The sequence below is a fragment of the Caenorhabditis briggsae genome (assembly GCF_000004555.2).
Source record: "Caenorhabditis briggsae complete genome, chrI, whole genome shotgun sequence".
Classification (NCBI taxonomy): Eukaryota; Metazoa; Nematoda; class Chromadorea; order Rhabditida; family Rhabditidae; genus Caenorhabditis; species Caenorhabditis briggsae.
Genome location: NC_013489.2, coordinates 10716265 through 10736727, shown reverse-complemented (window position 1 = coordinate 10736727; position 20463 = coordinate 10716265). Strand labels below are relative to the sequence as shown.

General features: G+C 34.1%; 2 protein-coding genes and 1 non-coding gene across 3 annotated transcripts; 2 read left to right on the top strand and 1 right to left on the bottom strand.

The window, feature by feature from the left end:
• Positions 1–2539: 2539 nt before the first annotated feature.
• CBG12872 lies at positions 2540–6069 on the top strand (the record flags this gene model as incomplete). Its single annotated transcript, XM_002640278.2, has 6 exons — positions 2540–2627; positions 2670–2853; positions 3006–3133; positions 3184–3291; positions 3345–3400; positions 5818–6069. The coding sequence occupies 6 exons, from the start codon at positions 2540–2542 to the stop codon at positions 6067–6069; spliced, it is 816 nt and encodes a 271-aa protein (XP_002640324.2).
• Positions 2887–2957, bottom strand: CBG28153. Its single transcript has one exon. It is a non-coding gene (tRNA).
• Positions 6070–6570: 501 nt separating the features above from the next.
• Cbr-lron-8 lies at positions 6571–13756 on the top strand (the record flags this gene model as incomplete). The annotated part of the gene is made up of 10 exons (XM_002640277.2): positions 6571–6594; position 7135; positions 9254–9321; positions 9778–9856; positions 9903–10062; positions 12003–12165; positions 12417–12533; positions 12660–12785; positions 12841–13003; positions 13647–13756. 10 exons carry the CDS (start codon positions 6571–6573, stop codon positions 13754–13756), a joined length of 1011 nt encoding a protein of 336 aa, XP_002640323.2.
• Positions 13757–20463: the final 6707 nt, after the last annotated feature.

The window sequence follows — 20463 nt, the reverse complement described above, 5'->3', positions numbered from 1 at the left end:
GAAAATAATGCTTTCAGGCGCCGTGGCCTAGGTTTCTCACTGCGCGGGAATTCAAATCCTCGTCCCCCGGCGGCACCTTTTTTGAATTTTTTTCATTTTCAACGGCGTTTTTCGGGGATTTCGGATTTCTTTTAAATTTTTTTGCAATAATATTAGGAAAATAGATAACTTTTAAAACATTTTAATGCAATAAAAATTTTTGGTCGGAGTCCCCCTTTAAAATAAAACATGTTTGTCTCTCTAAAAAAATTATACGATTTTAGATGATTTATAATTTTCGCCTACATATATTTTGAAGACATTTTTCTTTTGATTAATTATTTCAATTTGAAAGAGGGAAGAACTTTGAAAATTCAACTTTTGAGAAATAAATGTTTTTGCCGTTTCATTGGACTTATTTTCCGGGTTCTACATGAATTATTCAATTTATACCAAATACACCATTTTAAATGTTGTCAAATCAAATGAACATTAGAGTCTGAATGAAAAATTAGATTCCGGAAATTTTCGAGAAATTTATTTACATGTTCCTCACATTTAAAAGTGGAAGGGAAAGAAAAAAAATTGCGAAACGGTCTAATAAAACGCTCCTTAACTTTTAGCTTTAAGACAATTTATCTCGATTCCTGTAACAGATATTGAAAAATGGTTTACTGACAAAATAATATTGGCATCAAGATAAACATATTGTCCATTGACCACTTTTTGATATCTTTCGCAGAAAACGAGATCTATGGGTTCAAAGTTGGCGATTTGGGAGAGGGCATTCTATTACGGTAATTCGGTTGCGGGTGGGGAATTTCTAAAAAAAAATAGATTATGAGACTGTCTGAATTTTTCGAAGTCTCTGGAAATTTTGGTTTTCTATTCTTTGTTTGTATTATGTGTAAATTGGCTACACAAATCAACAATCGAAGAATTTCAAAAAAATCTTGAATTAGTGAACTTTTTGAAACTGAAAAAAGTCTAAAAGTTCTCAAACTTTTTCTTCAGACTTCGACTATTTTTCTAGACGTTTCCTTCCCTTCTGACGCGCTGTGCATATATTGTAGTCTTAACGAAAAATAAAAAACTTTCTGAACAAAATTCAGAAAAAAATAAACAATACAATTTCAAACAAAGACCACTCAAACTTTCAACATTTTCCTAGAATCTGATTTTGGTACTGAAATAGGCGTGGGGGGAAAACTAGGAAATCAACACCGTTTTCTTTTCTATAGAATATACAGTACTCCATAGGTTTAGCCTCGGAAACGCTCAAAAATTGAAAAATCAGATTTTTTTTTGAAAATTTCTTAATTTTTTCGTTAAGACTACAACATATGTGAAGTGAGTCAGAAGGGAAAGAAACGTATAGGAAAATAGTTGGGTGCGAAAATCAAAGTTTGAGAACATTTAGTTTTTTTTTCAGTTTCAAATAGTTTACTAATACGAGATTTTTTGAAACTCCTCGTTTTGTGACCTTGACAGTAGGTTTTCCATGACGGGCGGGTATCGAACGGGTAGCTGCTACCTGCCCGTACCCGTACCCGCCAGCTACCCGCCCGCTTGCTACACGGAACTTTTTGTGTTTGCAGACAATGCGCACAACCTGCCGACACTTCGATTAACTTTTTTAAAGATGATTTTTTGACAGTTTTTGTCGCTTATTGGTGTAGATAATAGTTTCTAAAATTAATATAAAAATAATTCAGGTATAAAAATTCACCAATCAGTAAAAATGGACAAATTTGTTTCGGAAAGAAACCGAAAATGCGCGCGAATTGTCGGTAAGTGGGGCGCATTGTTTGCAAACACAAAAAGTTTCCGGGTAGCAAGCGGGTACGGGTACGGGCGGGTACGGGTAGCTGCGGGTACGGGTGGGTATATCGCTACCCGCATGGAAACCCTACTTGACAGTCAAAATAGCCGATTTACACAGATCATAAAAAGAAAGAACACAAAACCCGCTGCAAAATTTCCAGAGACTTCAAAAAATTCAGACAGTGTCGTGTGCTCCTTTTTGTGTGATGTCTAGTGTCACAGAACAGGAAAATATATATTTTTCAACTTACAGTAACCCATAAGCTTTATAGCTTATAAGCACTTTTAAAGCTATAATTACACATCATCAAAAGGTTCAAAAAATCAAATTTTTGGTATTTCAGATAATTCATTAAACATGAAACATTTATGAAATCATGTTTTCACAGGAAAGTAATACTGAAATTTTTGAAAAAAGGACAAATTATCACCTACAATTAAAGCTAGAGAAAACAATATTTGAAATCTCACATCATTTGATATTTTTTAAAATTTCCAAAATTTTTTGATTATAATGAAAATGTGCAGTGGAGTGGAAGTTGGAGTTTCTAGTTGTGGTGAATCACACAAAAAAAATATTTAAAAATTTCCTCATTAGCAGTTCAATAAACCAAATATGAGCAATCCAAAAAAATCTAGAAATTCGATCAGAAACCAAAAATAATTTAAAATCAGCAGGCAATTTTTAGCTATTGACGTCAAAAGAAAATCTGAAATCTTTTCAGCAATTCCAATAATGTATGCAATCATTTATGTACAAGTAATATACATGTCTTGGTATGAAGCAGCATCAGACGAACTCAAACAAAAAGTCAAATATGAAAGTGAGACGGTCCTACAGTATACCAAAACTTTCCCTTTTTCAGATTTTAAAAGAAAACCATACAGAGCGGAACCTGGAAAACATGTAATATCAAATTCGTTCTGTGCAATTTGTCAATGTAAAACACAAACAGAGACAAAGCATTGCAAACGATGCAACTTTTGTATTGATGAATTCGATCATCATTGTGTTTGGCTCAATAATTGTATAGGAGGAAAAAATTACAAGTAAGTATTACAAAAAAAACTTCAAAAAAGAATTGCATCGACCGGGAATCGAACCCGGGCCGCCCGCGTGGCAGGCGAGCATTCTACCACTGAACCACCGATGCGACAAATTCTTTCGCCTCTCTTGTCGTATATAAAACAATTGTTTGCAGGCCATTTGTCGTGTTGGTTAGCTGCGTCAATGTGTTTTCCATTTATGCATGGGTACTGGTCTGGTACGTTTTCATCAGATGGATAGCGTTTGATGAAGTTACTTTTTTGAAAACTATGGAAGATAAAGGTAAAAGAAAAATGAATTAGGAATTCTTTTAAAACCTTGAACAAATCCAGCAGATTGGCGGAAAGTTCTATGGGTGTTTTCAATGATTCTGTGCATTATAGTGTATGGAGTTCTAACGATGACAACATGTCATTTGCTCCATTTTCATTTCCGTTTATGTAAGTTAATGCGCTCCACCGTACTTCTAAGCTGAAATCTTGTGATTTTTCAGTTCAAGTTGGTCAAACCACATATCGGTATATGACGAATCGAAAGCGAGGAGCAAGGGTAAGTGATTTTAGAGTTGTTGCAAATTGCAAAAATTACTGTTACAAAAAGTTTATAATTGTTGTCACATTTAGCATAAAACAATTTCAATGGGAAGTCGTCGTCTGTGAATATCCCTGTTCTTTAGAAATTGATGATTAGTAAAATTTGCAAAACGTTCGTTTGAGCGTCAATAAGATTCATTAGTTTTAGAAAAACTTGCAATTGATAAAAAGTTCCAAAAAACTTCAAGAATAAACAGTTTTTTTTTCGAAAAAGTAGACCGTAAACCCTGTAACACACTGACAAGTTTGAGCTCAATTATCTCAATTCCTATGCAAGATATCAAAAATGTATTAACTAATAAATTGTTAGTTTTATTATGATAAACAATTTTTCAGTTGACAACTTCTTTATATCTTTCAGAGGAACCGAGAAAAACTGGATCAAAGCTAAGAGATAGTAAAAGAAGGGCCCCCACACTGTCAACTTTGAGCTCAATAATCGAAATTCCTGTGAAAACTATAAAAAAACTGTCAACGGATAAAATTTTTGTGATATTATGATAAACAATTCTTCAGTTGACAACTTTTTTATATCTTCGACAGGAACCGAGATAAATAGGATCGAAGCTAAAAGTTAGTGAGGGCTCTTGTATTACAGGTTTTGTGCTAGATAGGTTTTTTTTTCTGAAAATTTTAAAGTAAAACGCATTTTTAGCCATTCTCCCGAATTAGATAAATTCATTGATAGATTGTGTAACGTTTTGAAAAAGTCGAAAATTAGTAAAAAATGGTACATAATTTTTCTGTTTCACCATTTACTGAAGTTTAGAGAACCTGGTTAAAAATTTCGATTAGACTTTCCCTAGAATCTCAAAATTATAAAGTAAAACTGTCGCGGTTAGGGATTGAGTTGTGATGAGCATACACTCCTAGCGAACCGTGACTGCTATGCAACCCTTGGCTCCTTTTGTTGAGATGGTAGTTTACAGTGGATTGGTTCACAACGTGTTTATTGACACTAGCTGGGCAACAGAGATCCCAGAAGGATACAGTAGAAGTTAGTGAATAAGGGGGAGCGAAGGAAGGAGCGACCTCTCTACACGAATGCAGAAGGGACTACTGACTGGAATATGATGACAATAGATCAGTGATAAAGGAAGTTAGAGACGCAGAGACAAGGAAGGGAGGGAGTATAGAGTTATGAGAGAGTGTGTCTGCTCCTGCTTGGCGGTTGGTGAGTCTCCTTTGCCGCTGGTCCTGTAGAACATTGTGCGATGGAGCGCTCCTTCTGTGGGTGCGAGAGAGCACGTGATGTTGAGAGACGCAGACTGCTTGGCACGTCTGATGGGGAAGTTGTTACTGTAGTGCCAATGGTGATGTTGTAGCTTCATGTGAACCTTGTTAGTGATTGAATGATGCGAAACAAAAACTGAAATTTTGCTGTCCTTGAGAATTCGATCAATTATTCACTGGCTTGTACAAAACAGCTGGAAAAAAGCAACAGAAAATTCCTTTAAAATTTTTTAATTTATACCATTGTACCCTAATACTGTTTAAACATCGAAGCTACTGTATCGAAGTTTTTGAATCTTTCCCATTCTTAAAGGGGGACTCCGACCAGAAATGTTTATTGCATTAAAATGTGTTAAAATTTATCTATTTTTCAAATATTATTGCGAAAAAATTCAAAGAAAATCCGAAATCCCCGAAAAACGGCGTTGAAAAGGAAGAAAATTCAAAAAAAGGTGCCGCCGGGGGACGAGGATTTTCAGTGAGAAACCTAGGCCACGGCACCTGACAGCCTTTTTTTCAAGTAGCCGACAGTGGTTTTTTACGTTTTTTACCTGCCGGACATGAAATTGAAAAAAATCCGGAAAATTTGCCACATAGGAAAGGCGCCCGCTGCCGTGGCCTAGGTTTCTCACTGAAAATCCTCGTCCCCCGGCGGCACCTTTTTTTTTTGAATTTTCTTCCTTTTCAACGGCGTTTTTTGGGAATTTCGGATTTTTTTTTGAATTTTTTCGCAATAATATTCGGAAAATAGATAAAGTTCGCGCATCAAGCGGCGAGGGTAATTGGCGGTTGGGGTCCCCCCTTTAAACTGATTATCCTTACATGTAGATGAAGTTTTCAATGTTGGAGAAGTAGGTATCACCTTGCAACCAAATATGTTATCTTCAGAATTTTTGAATTGATCAAAACTTCCCGTTTCAAAATGTTTATTAATTTAAAGTTTTTCCTAGTATTCAGTTCACCGGCAACAAATCCATCCAAAAAATAGTCAACAACAATCGTATTCCAGATTGGCTTAATTTGCATACTGGTGGTACAATCTATAACAATTCCAGAATTAAAAATTAGGATTCAAATCTAGGAATATCGTCAAATCTAGAAATATATCAGTTGTCAAAATCAACATAATCCATATTCCAGGTCGGTGTTTCTGCAGTATCTAACACCCACTCCCAAACTCATCGTCCAGACAATCCAGTTGAAGAAGATGAACCAGGACAAAACGATGAGCAACCTCATCCAACAACTCCAAGGAACTCTCGTGTTAGTGGTGGGAGCCCTAACCATGTTGTAGTGACTATTGAGCCCCCTACTCCAACTCCAAATGGATCCACAGTGAGCTCAGCGAGCTACAGTAATCCGGCATATGTGTCTATGGAGGCACCTCACTGATGTCTTTCTTTGTTAAATTTATCTGTACATTTTGAAAATTTTAATTTCTTATTCATTTTCCTTTTCCCATTTCTTTTACTTGTTCCTCTTATCACTTAATTTTACCCCGACGGGTCCCATTTTACCTCTCAATTCAACACCGAGTAGAAACCCTTTCTGTGATAAACGAATAAACATTTTCTGACGACACAACAATCAATTATATGACCCTTATCACCCGGATATCAGTAAAAAGGAAATAGTATAAAATCTAGAGAGACGTAGAGATAAAGGTCATAGTAGTGTAACAGTGAGACGCGAGAAAGTTGCGCGGGGCGTCGTCGGAGAAAAAAAAGAGAAAGGATAAAAATAGTGCGGATTGATGAGAGAGAGTGACAGAGAAGCAGACAAAACCCCACACAGGAGAGAGAGAGAGACTTTTGTTCCCGCAATACTCTCGGTTTCCCGTGTGAGTTGAGGCCTCACCGGCTTGTCATCTCAACTCACAGACGAGCCACTACTATGATCGAAAAGGTGCTAGTTGTGGTTTTATTGGTCAGCGGGCTCTGTCTCGATGCAGTAGATGCGCAGGGTGAGTTACAGTAGTCCAATTAGACTTTTTTTTAATTTGCAACCTCAGTTTTACAAAAAAATGATTCTGACCATGTATGGCTAAATGCTACTTTTAAAGTTAATGGTAACATATGCAAATTTGTCTACAACCTTGTGAAACAGAAGCTAAAATTCCGTTTATTTTTACTTTTTTAGTGTGCAAAATTCGTTGGATAGAGATCCAAGTCAATAGTGAGGATATGATGATTCAAATGCTAACACTTCCCTGAAACAGTAAATATGAAAAATGTTTAAACTTTACGATTTTTCAATTCTAAGTCAATTACATATCACTCTTCACAACTTTCTTGCAAAAAAAAAACTTGTTTCTATCTTCAGTTATATAATTAACAATTCTTTTCTTTACAATTATCATTATATAAAAAAAATTAGGCAGAAGCTTCTGAAAAATTTCTGAACTAACTTTTAACAAAATGTTTTTCATAGTCAAATTTCTGAACGCAGTTGGTTCAGAGTGAGTTACAGTATTTCTTTATTATTTTTTTATTTTGAAAGTGAAGAATTCATTTTTATTTAAAAAAATCTTGATACGATTACTGGATGTTATCGAATACAATTTTTTAAAGTTAATTTCTAAAACATTGTGAAACACCAAAAATATGTATTATATCCATCATTCAAATAGGTTAGAAGTCAATTCATTTTTACTTTTGAATTTTGTAAAAGGTTGCTTTGAAAGAGATACCAAACACTAATTGTGAAGGAGTAATATTTGAAATTCTAAAAGTTTTCTTTTTTTTTCTTTTTTTTTAGCAATTAGTTTAGTGGATTGAGATCGTGAACAACAAAAACTGAAATCAGAAAAAAAACAGTATTTTACAAAAGAGATCAAAGCTTCTGAAAATTTCTGAACTATTCTGAAACAAAATTTGCTTTTATAGTCAAATTTTTGTTCAGAAACTTGAATTTATTGGACATTCAGAATTTTTTGAAATCGCAAAGTTTTGTCTGTTTCCAGTACCTTATGAACTTTTTTATATTCAATGCACAGTATTGTCTCGTTCGTAAAGGTTTTTAACTTTAAAATTTGCAGTGTTTCTCAATCTTTAAAGATTCAACCATTCTTTTTTCCAATGTTAGTTTTCAGACAACATTCCTAAAATTTAATGTAAAATTCCGGTACAATCAATATAGGATTTTTGAGTTCCTGAAAAAAACATTTACAGTTTGAAAGTCTTTTTTAACTAGTTTTGATTATCTCGATATCCGATGCGATGTACGTAAGTACGTATGAAAATCAAAAAAAAAAAGATAATTGGCTCTCCAAAAACCTGTCGGATCCTTTTCACAGAGTTTTGAAGGGAAAACATGTCTGAAAAGTCAAACATATAGATTTTTTTCTATCGAATCCGGGAATTCGATTTTCAATTGAAACCGGTGTAGCTGGTTGTAATACACATTGGATTTACTTGATTTATGACGTGGAAAATTGATGGGTCCTCCGCTTGCTTTGTGTCTGATTTTTGGTGAATGGGAAGGAAACTTGGGAAAAGGGAAACCTTTCAATATTTGATTGGGTGAAAAGAGAAATATCAGATAGTTACAAAACACCGTGATACCTGTAATAGAAGGGCATCCTAACCTCCAACTCCGCGCCAATTTATCTCGCTTCCTGCCAAAAATTTAAAAAAAGTTGTCAACTGATAAATTTTTTATCATAATAACATATACATTTTATCAGTTGACATATTTTTAATATTTCCTTTTTTGTATATAATTTGTTAAACAAGATCTTTATTCTTTATTCTTTTTGGTTATTTGACTAATAGAGGGTGCATTGAAAAACATTTAAAACTTGGAAACTTAAGAAAAATTTGAAACCGAATTTTTTTGGATTTTTCTCCGGACAGGTGTCCATCTGCTCATCAATCCTTCCCAGGTGATCCTTAACCATTGATTTTTTAAACTTCTTACCCTAGTGTAGAAACTTCTAGAATCTCTCTTCCTTCTCCATCAACTTTCTAACAAACTCATCTATTTTTTTTTCCAACCAACTTGCATGCGGTGTCTCTCGATCGCTTCACCGCATAAACTGAACGAGAAATCATCCATCATTCATCTCTCACTCTCTGCGTCTCTTCATCTCACACACTCTCTCGCTATCATCTTTCTTCTCCCCACCCATCATCATTTTTTCATCGGAATTTCCGTGTTCCGAAATGATGATAGAGGGTTTAAAATAGAAAAGATAGAAGATAAAAATATGAAAAAAAGAGAAGAAATATTTTATTTTGAATCAATATAGAATTGATTTCATGCTCACGGGGGAAAAAGCATACTTGCAAAATCAGGACACTCTTATCTTGAAAATTTTTTCTTGTCAGAAAAATCGTCCATTTTTTTTCTGTTGACCCCAAAAAAATTTATGAAAAGACAGAAAACCTTTTTCCGAAAATCCGGGCCGGGCCTTGGAAATTTTGAAAAAAGCCCGGCCCGGCCCGTTGCAAGTATGAAAAAAAGTATAAGAGGGGATTATTCACAGATAACAATTTTTCGCCTTTCTAGCTCCAGGACTGAAAATGAATCAAAAAGCTTAGAATATTTCCGGAATGAAACAGAATTTTTTTTGCAGGATCATGTCGTCAGGAATCATACGAAATGACGTGTCGGGGGAAGAACTCACTTCATGAATTGAAACCGGTTAGTTTTAATTGGCTGATTAAAGTTTTTCTGGGTTTTCAAAAATGTTAATTACTGTAAAACCTGCAATAGAGGGGCCCCATACTGTCAATTTTGATCAAAATTTTCATGATTCCTATGCAACATATTGAAATTGTTTCAACTGATGAAATCTTTGGATTGTGGTAAAAAATTTATCAGTCGACAGCTTTTTCATATCTTTGACAGGAACCGAAATAAATTGGCTCAAAGTTGAAAGTTAGGGTCCCTTCTATTACAGGTTGTACGATATTTGGGTTTTTTAGACTGGAATATTTAACGAATTCTTAAACTTTAAAAGAACACTGGAAGTTTTAAAGATTTTTCAAACGGGCTTTGTGGATTTTCACCGTTTCAGTCAATTAATAACAGTTTAAAAAATGTCACTTTTAATCCACACAGTGTTACAAAAAATTTCTGAAATTTCTCTATTTTCAGGGTAAAACCTATTCAAATATCGACACATTACATATCCATCAAGCGGAACTCGATTTAACAGATGATCTCCTCCCAAATGGTAAGTTTTAGTTTTCAATTATAATTCTCTTTTCGAAAAATTTCAGATATCACCTTTTCCGCATTGACTCTTCTCAACGCTACTGACAATCATCTGACAAGAATCGGAAGACGCGGGTTCGATAAAATTCGGAACGTCCAATTTTTGTATTTGTCGAACAATCAGATCTCACATGCTCAACCGGATCCATTCCAGGCACTAGAAAAGTGAGGATTTCGTGTTTTTAATAAACGAAAGAAATCTATTTGATTCACAGAGTATCAAAAATATATCATCATTATCATTTCATTACTAATAACATTCACCAAATTCCGTATGTAAGGATGTATGTCGCGTGACTGTTAACCCATTCAAAGTTAACCGATTGAGCTGAAACCTGGACAGGCGAATCAGAAATTTTTATTAGTTTAGGCCCGCACTTTTCTATTCTCGAAGTTTCGATTTTGAAGTCTTCTGGAGATGTCCCTTGGTTTCACTACAGTAAAGCGTGGTGGGCAGAGAGGACGATGGGAGAGAGCGAGAGAGAAAGGGGGAAGAAATCCGACACACGTGTACGCCATTTCTCCCATCCTCCCTGTAGTGACCGTGTGGTGCGGTAGTTAGCGCACTACATTTTTGCCCGCGCGGTGCGGGTTCGAGTCCGACCTGTGGAAGTTCTTTTTTTGGTTTTCAAACAGAGCGTAGAAATGAATAAGAATCTGTCTAAATGATTCCGAACACTGTATTATACTCAGAAAATTCTTTACGAAGTTCCTGTTTTCACAATTCTGGGACTTCGATGTATCGATGTTTGGATTTTCGACGATTTAGAACTTTGGACTTTGAATCTTCTCACTATTAGTTTCTGAATTTTCGGACGTGCGAACTACCAAATCTCTAAGATTTTCAATACAGAAATTTCCGAGTATATATATTTTGTGAATTTCGAAAAACAAGGAAATCCAGAAATCCGGAAACCTAAAAGTTAGGGAATTGTAAACACGGAAAGTTCTAAATCTCCAAACCTTCACATTTTCTGCATTTCTAACTTCTCAAGTTTTCGAGTCTTCTATTTTTCAAATTTTTCAAAATTCTGAATGACTGATACTTTGGAATTCAGAAATTCCGATTTCAGAATATTAAAGGTGGGGGGACAGGAGATTTTTCGTAGGATTTTTGTAGCTAGGGTATGCATTCTACCGTGACAGTGTACAACGCTTAATGTAACTCTGCGTACAGCTGTCGTCCTCGCCTTTATGTGTGCAATCGGGCGGCCGTTTTCTCTTTGCCCGCGTGGCTCAGTCGGTAGCGGCGCCGCACCCTCAATCCTCGCCCCCACAAGTTCAACTCCTCGAGGGGGCATATTAAGACGGAATATCGAGAATATTATTTTTTTCATGTCTCCCCACCTTTAAAACATTAATTTACGTAGTTCGGAACTTCATAAATTGAATTCAAACTCAGAGATTTGATTTCCTCATTTTTGTATTTCCAGATTCTAAAATATCCGAATATCTTAATATCCGAAATGACGAAATCTGAAATAGATTCAGAATCATGAATTTTTCGGAGCTCTGAACTTCTAAATTTCCAAATTCGAATATTGAAAAAGATAGCCCGTAAAAAGTGACGGGACATCTTTATAAAATTAAGGGTACTGTAATCGGAGCCCAGGAGGTTCAGCCCCGAAGAGGCGCAAACCGACTGTTATATAAATATTTTAGGGTTTTTGGTACTTTTTGATACTTTGTGAACACACAATTCGGCATTCTATACCGAGAAATTCAAAAAAAATGTTTCAATGAAAAATTATGTAATCATGCTTGAAATGATGTGCAGTAAAGCTTTTCTCTGTGGCTTGAATCTCAGAAACCGTCCAACTTCTAGAAACTTATTGATTTTTTGAAACCCCCCCCCCCCCCACAAAAACTGAAAATTCCTATTTTCTTATTTTTTTTCTAGAAATGACCTAGAATTTTAAGTTTTGGCGGTAATTCAAAAAAAAGATTCCGAAAACCTCTAGAAGTTTCCAAAAATGTAAATAAACCATTTTCGCAAAAAGGAAGACCGAATGAAAGTTAAAATATAAAAAACCATTAATGTTGAAATCCCTTCTGAATGACTTGAACAATTCAAACATTTTCCCTGAAACATGATTTTTTTTCAGACTGGAACTCATCGAAATGGATGACGCGCTGGATGGAAATGCTGAAGACAAAGCGGACATGCTCCGAAACTTTTTCCATTCCAAAAATAGTTTCACCCATTTGTCAAAAATCGAGTTGAACAAAAATAGAATCGATGAAATTTATCCGAAAACGTTTTGTGGGGTACGAGAGTGAACTGTAAACCTGTAATAGAAGGTTCCCTAACTTTGAACCAATTTTTCTCGATTCCTGTCGAAGATATGAAAAAGTTGTCAACTGATAAATTGTTTATCATAATGTAACAAACATTTTATTAGTAGACTGATTGTTGACATCTTGCACATGAATTGAGATACAAAAGCTCAAACAGTGTGGGACTCTTCTATTACATTTTTTACGGTAGTTACAATCAGAAACAAATTTAAGGATTTCAGGTAAAAGGACTGAAAAGGCTAGAAGTATCAAACAATCGAATTCAATCATTCAATTTCGCGAGGAGTTGTTTGACAGAGCTCAAAGCGCTCATGTTGGCTGGAAACTTGATTCAGAAGGTTAATTTTTCCTGACTAAAGTGAATGGTTACAAATCTCGAGCATTTATTTATTATCATTTTAAAACTGTAAAATACTTGTGTTGAAAAAAAGAAAAACTGAAACAATTAAAATAAAAAATTTCAGATTCCTGCTGACATCTGGGACTTCCTCCCTCAATTATCCAGTCTTGATATCTCAAACAATCCTTTGAATTGTGATTGTGAAACTGTCAAACTGGTTAGAGACGATGATGTCATTTTTATAAATCAGGTAAGCCTTTCATTGGTTCCAATTAGCCTCTAATTAAACATATCAAAGCTTTCAGGCCCAAACAAAATGTGCATCACCACCAGAAGTAGAAGGTCAAAGTATTTTTGAGATCAGGAAAGATTACTGTAGCGCGACGGCTACAAAGACAACGAACAGGAATCCACGTGGCAAAGCATCATTCCTTCAGTTCTTCATCTTGTTTGTGATTGCTGTTGGAAGTGAGTTACAGTAGTTACAGTCTCTAATAGAAGGGTTCTCCTAACTTTTTACTTTGAGATCATATATCTCGGGTCCTGTAGAAGATATCAAAAATCTGTCAACTGATAAAAATTTTGTCATAATATCACCAAGATTTTATCAGTTAACCTTTTTTATAACTTTCACAGGAAATGAGATATATGTGCTCAAAGTTTGAATTCAAACTTAAGCATATCCAAAAACTCCAAATCGCTTTCAATTTCACTTTTTTTTCCAAACATTTCTAAACATCGTTCAATTGAAAAAACAACAAATACTGTTGAATCAATAAGCTTAATAAGATATTTGAAAGAAAAAAGAAGTTTAGAAATGGAAAATTTAGGAAAATAAGAGGGTAAATGGTGAAATTTAAAAAATCTAAACCTGATCGTAATTATTACTTGATTTCCTCATTATAGTCAAAAATAATCAAGATAATGCTAACATAATTGTGCTTTTGAAAACTTCAGAATAATGATTTTTTGAATATTTTCACTGTTTCGAAGCTTTATCATTGTCTTGCTGTTTCACTTTTCATTACTGTGAGTGGTCTATTGCTTGTCAGGAAAAATAAGTTTCTACTTTAAATAATTATGTTACTTCTTCCCAACGCATTTTTTTCAGTTCTATGGGCGTACAAAAAGTACCGTGAACGACTGAGCTATATGAGCACCGCACCTGTTGGCTACACAAATCTACAACACGAGCAAGCCGTCGAACCGGAATTCGTTTAGAATAAAATCCTTTTTTTAGTTGTTTTTTCATTTGTTTTTAGCATTGAATTCCTTCATTCATAATTATATACTGTCTAAACTGAAAATATTCAATTATTATTTTTCATTTCATACGGGATAACCAACTCTTTTTGTGTGAATAAATGATCTTCTCAAAGTGTCACAATTGGAGATTTCGAAGTAAATTTTCCCGCCAAAAAATAGGCGCAGGTGTTGACCAAAAAACTCGAAGAAAAAAAAATAGAAAATGTCCTTGTGGGACCGCCCATCTCAGAATAATACATCTTTTTTGTCAATTGTCCTTGGTTTAATTTTGAAAACACCAATAATTTTTAGGTATTTTCTTAAAATTTCTGTTTCAGCTTTGCTGTAATTTTAGGCTTTGAAATTTTTAGTGATAGTCCTGCACTAAGCTTTGCAAACTCAAAACATTGAAAATTTCAATTCGAAATGTGTCTAGTGACTTTTTACTTTGCAACAATTTTCCCGAACACTATTTCATTAGAAATCTCACTTCAAAGGTCATGTAAACCGATAATCTAGCGGATTGATCTTCTCCTGACTGGGTGGTATTTTATTGTCTTCCAGAGGACATTCTTTCCGGACGGAAAACAATTTATGGGAGTTACGGGAAATGTGAGATACGTCGCGAAAAAGCCAACTAGTTGAGCTCAATTATCTGGGTTCCTAGGAGAGATATCAGAAATCTGTAAACTGATAAGCATCAGTAACTTAATATCAGTAACATTTTGTCAGTTGACAAATTTTGGATAGCTTTCATAGGAAACGAGATAATTGTGCAGAAGGTGCTAGTATAGAGTGGAGCTATATCAAATCTTGTCGAGCCAGATCAAAAGAATGTTAAAATTTAAAATGTCCAAGATCTCAATGAATTATTGGACAGTTTAATTTTATTGTACAGAACAGTTGAAAGCCCAATTAGAAACAAAATATGTATAAATTTTGAACCATCTTGAAGAAAAAGATAAAAAATGTGGAAACAATTAAAAAGATGTGGAAGTTTGAAATTCTCAAATTTTTATTCCCAAATAGTTTCAAACTTAAAAAAAATACATAGAGATATCCGAATCCTTAATAAACCACGATTTTTTCCAACAATTGGAGTAGCATAACATTTTCTCTGTTTCATAAATTTGAAATAATGCCTTGTGCTCCCCAATCTATAATCCTGTTTTTTTTATTCTCAAGAATAGCTTTCCAATTCTTTTTAAATATGAAGAGACATGAAAAAAAATTTCCTCGAACCTCCGTTTACCGTATTTCCTCTATTAGAATCCCACTTAAAACGTCAATTTTGAGCTAAATTATTTCGATTTCTGTGAAAGATACCAAAATGTTGTCAACTGATAAATTTTTCATCATAAAATCACCAATATTTTATCAGTTGACAAATTTTTGATATCTCGCATAGCAATCTAGATAATTGAGCTCAAAGAAAAGGGAGTGGAATTTAACGACGAATTCTCTGTAATAGTGTTTGATAGCAATGGGAAAAACAAAAAAGGCTACTGTTTGATTTTAGGGAATTGTATAGAAACAGAAGAAAAAAATTAGAAAACAACGGAGAGGATCTGAAAGTTTATAGTTCTCAAAATGTAATTCAAATAGTTTTGTGTAAAAACAACAGGTAAGTGACATAAATATCTGAACCCATGAATATGATTTTTTCCACAAAATTCGAAGTGACATTAAATTTTCTCTGTTTCATAATTTTTTGATAAATTCACTGCTTATCAATCAACAATCCAATGTAATCAGGAACTAGTTCAAAAGAGTCGAATTGATTTCAAAGAAACTCTGAAATTCCAGATTATTCTAGTTGCTTGCCAACGCCTCGAAACTTATTCATAATTAATTGTTGACCTTAAAAGTTCCCTCCTCAACATATTCTAAGTCAATTTCCGTCAAGAACTCTCTGTCTGTTAGACTGTCACATAGAATAACGGTTTATGGAATTAGTCTTCTTCTTCTTATTCTTTTTCCGTCCCTCTCGTATCCATTCTTCCCAATCCAATCCGTTTCCCTTCCGTTTCGTTTTCCGTGTTATCCGGTCGGCAAATCTCCGAATGGCGGACGGTGAACAACGGTAAGAAAAGAGAGAAAGAAAATCGAATATACATATCAGTATCATCTCTTCTCCTTCTTCTTTCCTTCACTTGTATGTCACTGACACATTCTCCGAATACAACAACCCAAGGAGGAATCCACAAACTAATTTTACTTCTCCTCTTCGCCCCATGTATCATGCTGTTGTTACATTTGAATGCATAATTATTTGATAATTTTTCAAGATTTCAAAAGGAATTTCAAGATTTGAGATCGTGTCTCATTTCTACGAAGTTTTTTTTGCTTCATGCACTGTCTCAAACTTCATTATTTTTCTCAAAATTTTGAAGTCAATACGAAACTATGGAAACAGCGAAAATTCAAAATTTTCCAATTTGTTTCGAATCTTTTAGTTTGAAGGGGACTCTTTCCAAACATTCTTATTGCATTAAAATGTGTAAAAACTATTCAAATTCACATAGCAACAAATAAGTTTTTGTTTAAATTGCAAAACTTCAAAAAATCGCTTCAATTAGCGAAAAATTCGAAGTTTTCATCCATTTCTGGAAAGTTCTAGAAGGTTCTGGAATTGTTTTTTAATATCTAAGACTGAAAACTCTCTGGTTTTCATTTTCGGCATTTTAGAAATGCTCTAGAATTTTTAGTTTTCATGAAAATTCAAAAAACGTTCCTGAATATTCTAGAAGTTTTCAGAAATTGACTTTTTTGAACCGTTTTTCGAGGATTTGCCATTTTTTATAATTTTATACCGGGTGCTATGATAAAACGAGAATTTCTCAAACTGATTTTCTCAGATATTTGACGATTGTGCAATGTTTTGGAAACAGCAACATTTGAAAATTGAGCATCTTCTAAACTTTTTGTCCAAATCGTGATTACCTTTTTGGAAATTGAACAATCCTTAACAAAATGTTTGAAACAGAAAAACAAATCCTTCAGAAAAATACTAAAGATTCCAGAGCGATTTTTAATTTTTGAGGTTTTTTATGTCTAAAGTTGAATTCAGTTTTTGCAATATTGTGAACCCTGTAATAGACACACTGTCAACTTTGAGTCAATTTATCTCATTTTCTGTAAAAGATAATAAAAAGCGGTCTACTGACAAAATGTTTATCATAGTATCAAAAAAATTGTGTTACTTGGCCACTTTTTAATATCTTTTACTGGAAATGAGACAAATTTAATGAAAGTTTGGGTGTATTGGAATGTTCAACTCATCCGGTGTATCGTTGGCAAACACGATTCAGTGAACTTTTGAAAATTGAATGATCTTTAAAAAAGTTTGAAACCGTAAATAAACTATTTACCAAGCAAAAAATACGATAGCGATTTTCAATTTTTGAAATTTGGGTGTTTTTCAATTATTATTTTTTTTTGTGTCTTTGTTGTCAGTATCGGTTTTACTCAAAATCAGATCTCAACATTCTTCGAAAATCTGAAATTTTGAAGGACCAGCGAAGAATTTAAATTTTTTCACAAACTTTCTAGAAAGAATAGGATCTTTTCTGATTCTTTATCAGAAAATTTATTCAAATGTTTGAGTTTCGGAAGAACAACGGATTGAATCATTGAGTTATTGAAATCGAAAAGTTTGAACAACTTTTGAAACAGAAAAACTTTCAGAACAATTTTAGACATGTATTTCTATAGATGGCAACTGTAAGAAAACGAAAATTTGATCGGGAAAATGCATTTTTTTTTCTTATTATCCGAAATGTATTTCATTCAAGTTTTGACTAGTATCGTTTTTAAATAGAGTCACTAAAACAGAAAACTTTTAGAACTACAATTTCAAGCTTCATATACCGTAAACACTCTATAGGACGCCCACCAAGCGGCCAACTTTGAGCCCACATATCTCATTTCCTATAGAAGATACAAAAACATGATCAACTAACAAAATATTTGTGTTATTATAACCAATATTTAGTCAGTTGACCACTTTTTGGTATCTTCGACAGGAAATTAGATATATGGTCTCAAAGTCAAAAGTTAGACTTTCTAGGTTTAACGGTACATAGTTTTTATTCCAGAATCCTATATTCTAACACAGTCCCTATTACACATTTTTGTCTGATTTCCCCTTGTTTTCCGTTTTTCCATCATCGTATACAGAAAAAGTTTCGGGTTGGAAAAGGGTGGAACGACGTGTGCGATGTCGGATTATCCAAAGTGCACACTCATTCTCTCTCTGCGTCTCTTCGTCTCACCCACTCTCTCGCTCATGCTCTCTGAATAAGTGACCGTTCCCTTTTTCTGGTGTGAAACCATCCCTTTCTATTTTTCAAGTTGTTCAGGAAATGGCACACGTCATTTAAGACAGTCGGACTTGAAGAGAAAAATTCCAAAATGCTATTTTTTCAGCTTTTTTATAATTCTTTCAAATGTAGACAACCTATCCAATTCCGTTTTCTTCCAGAAACTTGCGAAAGCCAATTTCGTTTTCTCCGATTGAAAGTGTTCTTCTTGTTCTGTTTTTCTTCCGTTTTCCTCTCACCGTTTACCAATTTCACTTCTCTACTTTTTCCCCTCCGTTCTACGTCTTCTTGTCATCTTTTCGTTCCGTTTTCTATGATTCTAAATCTTCTTTTCACACCTTCTTCTCATTTTCTACTAGAACATTTTTAATATGACGGGAATGTCTCCTAGATTTTCAATATTTTCAAAAAATGTCTGTTTCGACAAAGTAACATTTTTGGAACTAGTATATGGTTTTGTTCTTTCGGCATTCCTTTAGTTTGAAAAATTATTATTGTGGTCCAAAAAATTGAAACTGTGGAAGAGAAAAGCTTTTGGGAATGGTCAGAGGTCCCACAACGAAAACTACGGTAACCTAAAATTTTTCGAATTTTCAAAATAAAAACTCATTTTTTATTCAATTTTTGGGAAAATTTTTTGACCTTTTGTGGTTTTTCAGCTATTTTCAAAGATTTTTTTCGATGTTCATAGTTTTTTTTGTCTGAAATTATGCAGAAAAACCGCAAAAAAAACTACAAACTAAAAAGTTTTCTACAGCAATCTACAGTAATCTTCCGTCAAGAACACCATCTCGTCAGACGAAAAATTCAGAAGAAATCGAAAAAGAATTTTTAAAATTGCTGAAAACCCTAAAAAGGTCTAAAAGTTTCGCAAAAAATCGAAAAAAAAATCAATTATTTTCTCGATTTTTCCGTTTTCAGCGAATATTTGGTTACTGTAGTTTTCGCTGTGGGACCTTCGGCCACGGCCATAGGCGTTTCTCTTCCAGAGCTCCGATTTTTTGGACCAGACGAATAGAAGATGCTCAATTTTGAAATTTTGCTGTTTCCAAAGTATTGCATAGTCGTCAAAATTTTGAGAGAATTTAATTCGTGTAGTACAAAAAATTTTTTTTGTATTAAGATGTTTCAAAAGTTATCTATTTTCCTAATATTATTGCAAAAAATTTTTTTTATCCGAAATCCCCGAAAAACGCCGTTGAAAATGAAAAAAATTCAAAAAAGGTGCCGCCGGGGGACGAGGATTTGAATTCCCGCGCAGTGAGAAACCTAGGCCACGGCGCCTGATAGCATTATTTTCAAGAGGCCGACAGTTTTTTTTAACGTTTTTTACCTGTCGGAAAAAGTGAAAAAAAAATCCGGAAAAGTCGTCCGGTAAGAAAGTCGCGCCGCTCGCGTGGCCTAGGTTTCTCACTGAAAATCCTAGTCCCTCGGTGGCACCTTTTTTTGAATTGTTTTCCTTTTCAACGGCGTTTTTCGGGGATTTGGATTTTTAAAAAAAATTTTCGCAATAATATTAGGAAAATAGATAACTTTCAACACATTTTAATGCAATAAAAAACTTGACCGGAGTCCCCCTTTAAATTCACTGATTCACTTGATTGGGACTAAATCCCGAAGTTTCGATTTCATTCAATTGAAATTCAAAATTTCTGTTACAAAAATCTATTAACAACTCCATATAATCCTCAAGGTCTGATCTGGAAAAAATATATATATATCGAATTAGTTCAGACAATAAATGATTTTGAATTGAAAATTTTTGAAAAGCTTCGAAAATACGATGATACACTCCTGAAATAAAAAATGTAGTATGTTAAGACACTTTTCTGCAAATAACGTTACTTTTAACTTTGAATCAATTTCTCTCGGTTCGTGTCGAAGATATTTGAAAGTTGTCAACTGATAAATTGTTTGTCATAATATCACAAACATTTTATCATCTAACACATTTTTTATATCATTGACAGGAATCGAGATAATTGAGCTCAAACTTAACAGTATACGGTTTTTTTTAATTTGCTATTTTTTCACTATTTTTTAAACCGTACATTGTGCTGCTCCCTCTCTCCTCCAACTCTTTTTTCGTTTCTGGCTCCAAATAATTTTCCGCGCGGATTTCCTTGTTTCTATTCGCGCATTCGGTTCGCGTTCAACATGTCAGTGCTTCCCCAAAATGCGATCACCTCCTCCTCACAAACATTTCCGTCTTTCATTCTCTCATTTCTCTCTACACCTTGTTTTTTTTTGTTTTCTCTCGTTTCCTACTGTTCTTCTTCTTCTTCTTCTTCTTCTTCTTCTTCTTCTTCTTCTTCTTCTTCTTCTTCTTCTTCTTCTTCTTCTTCTTCTTCTTCTTCTTCT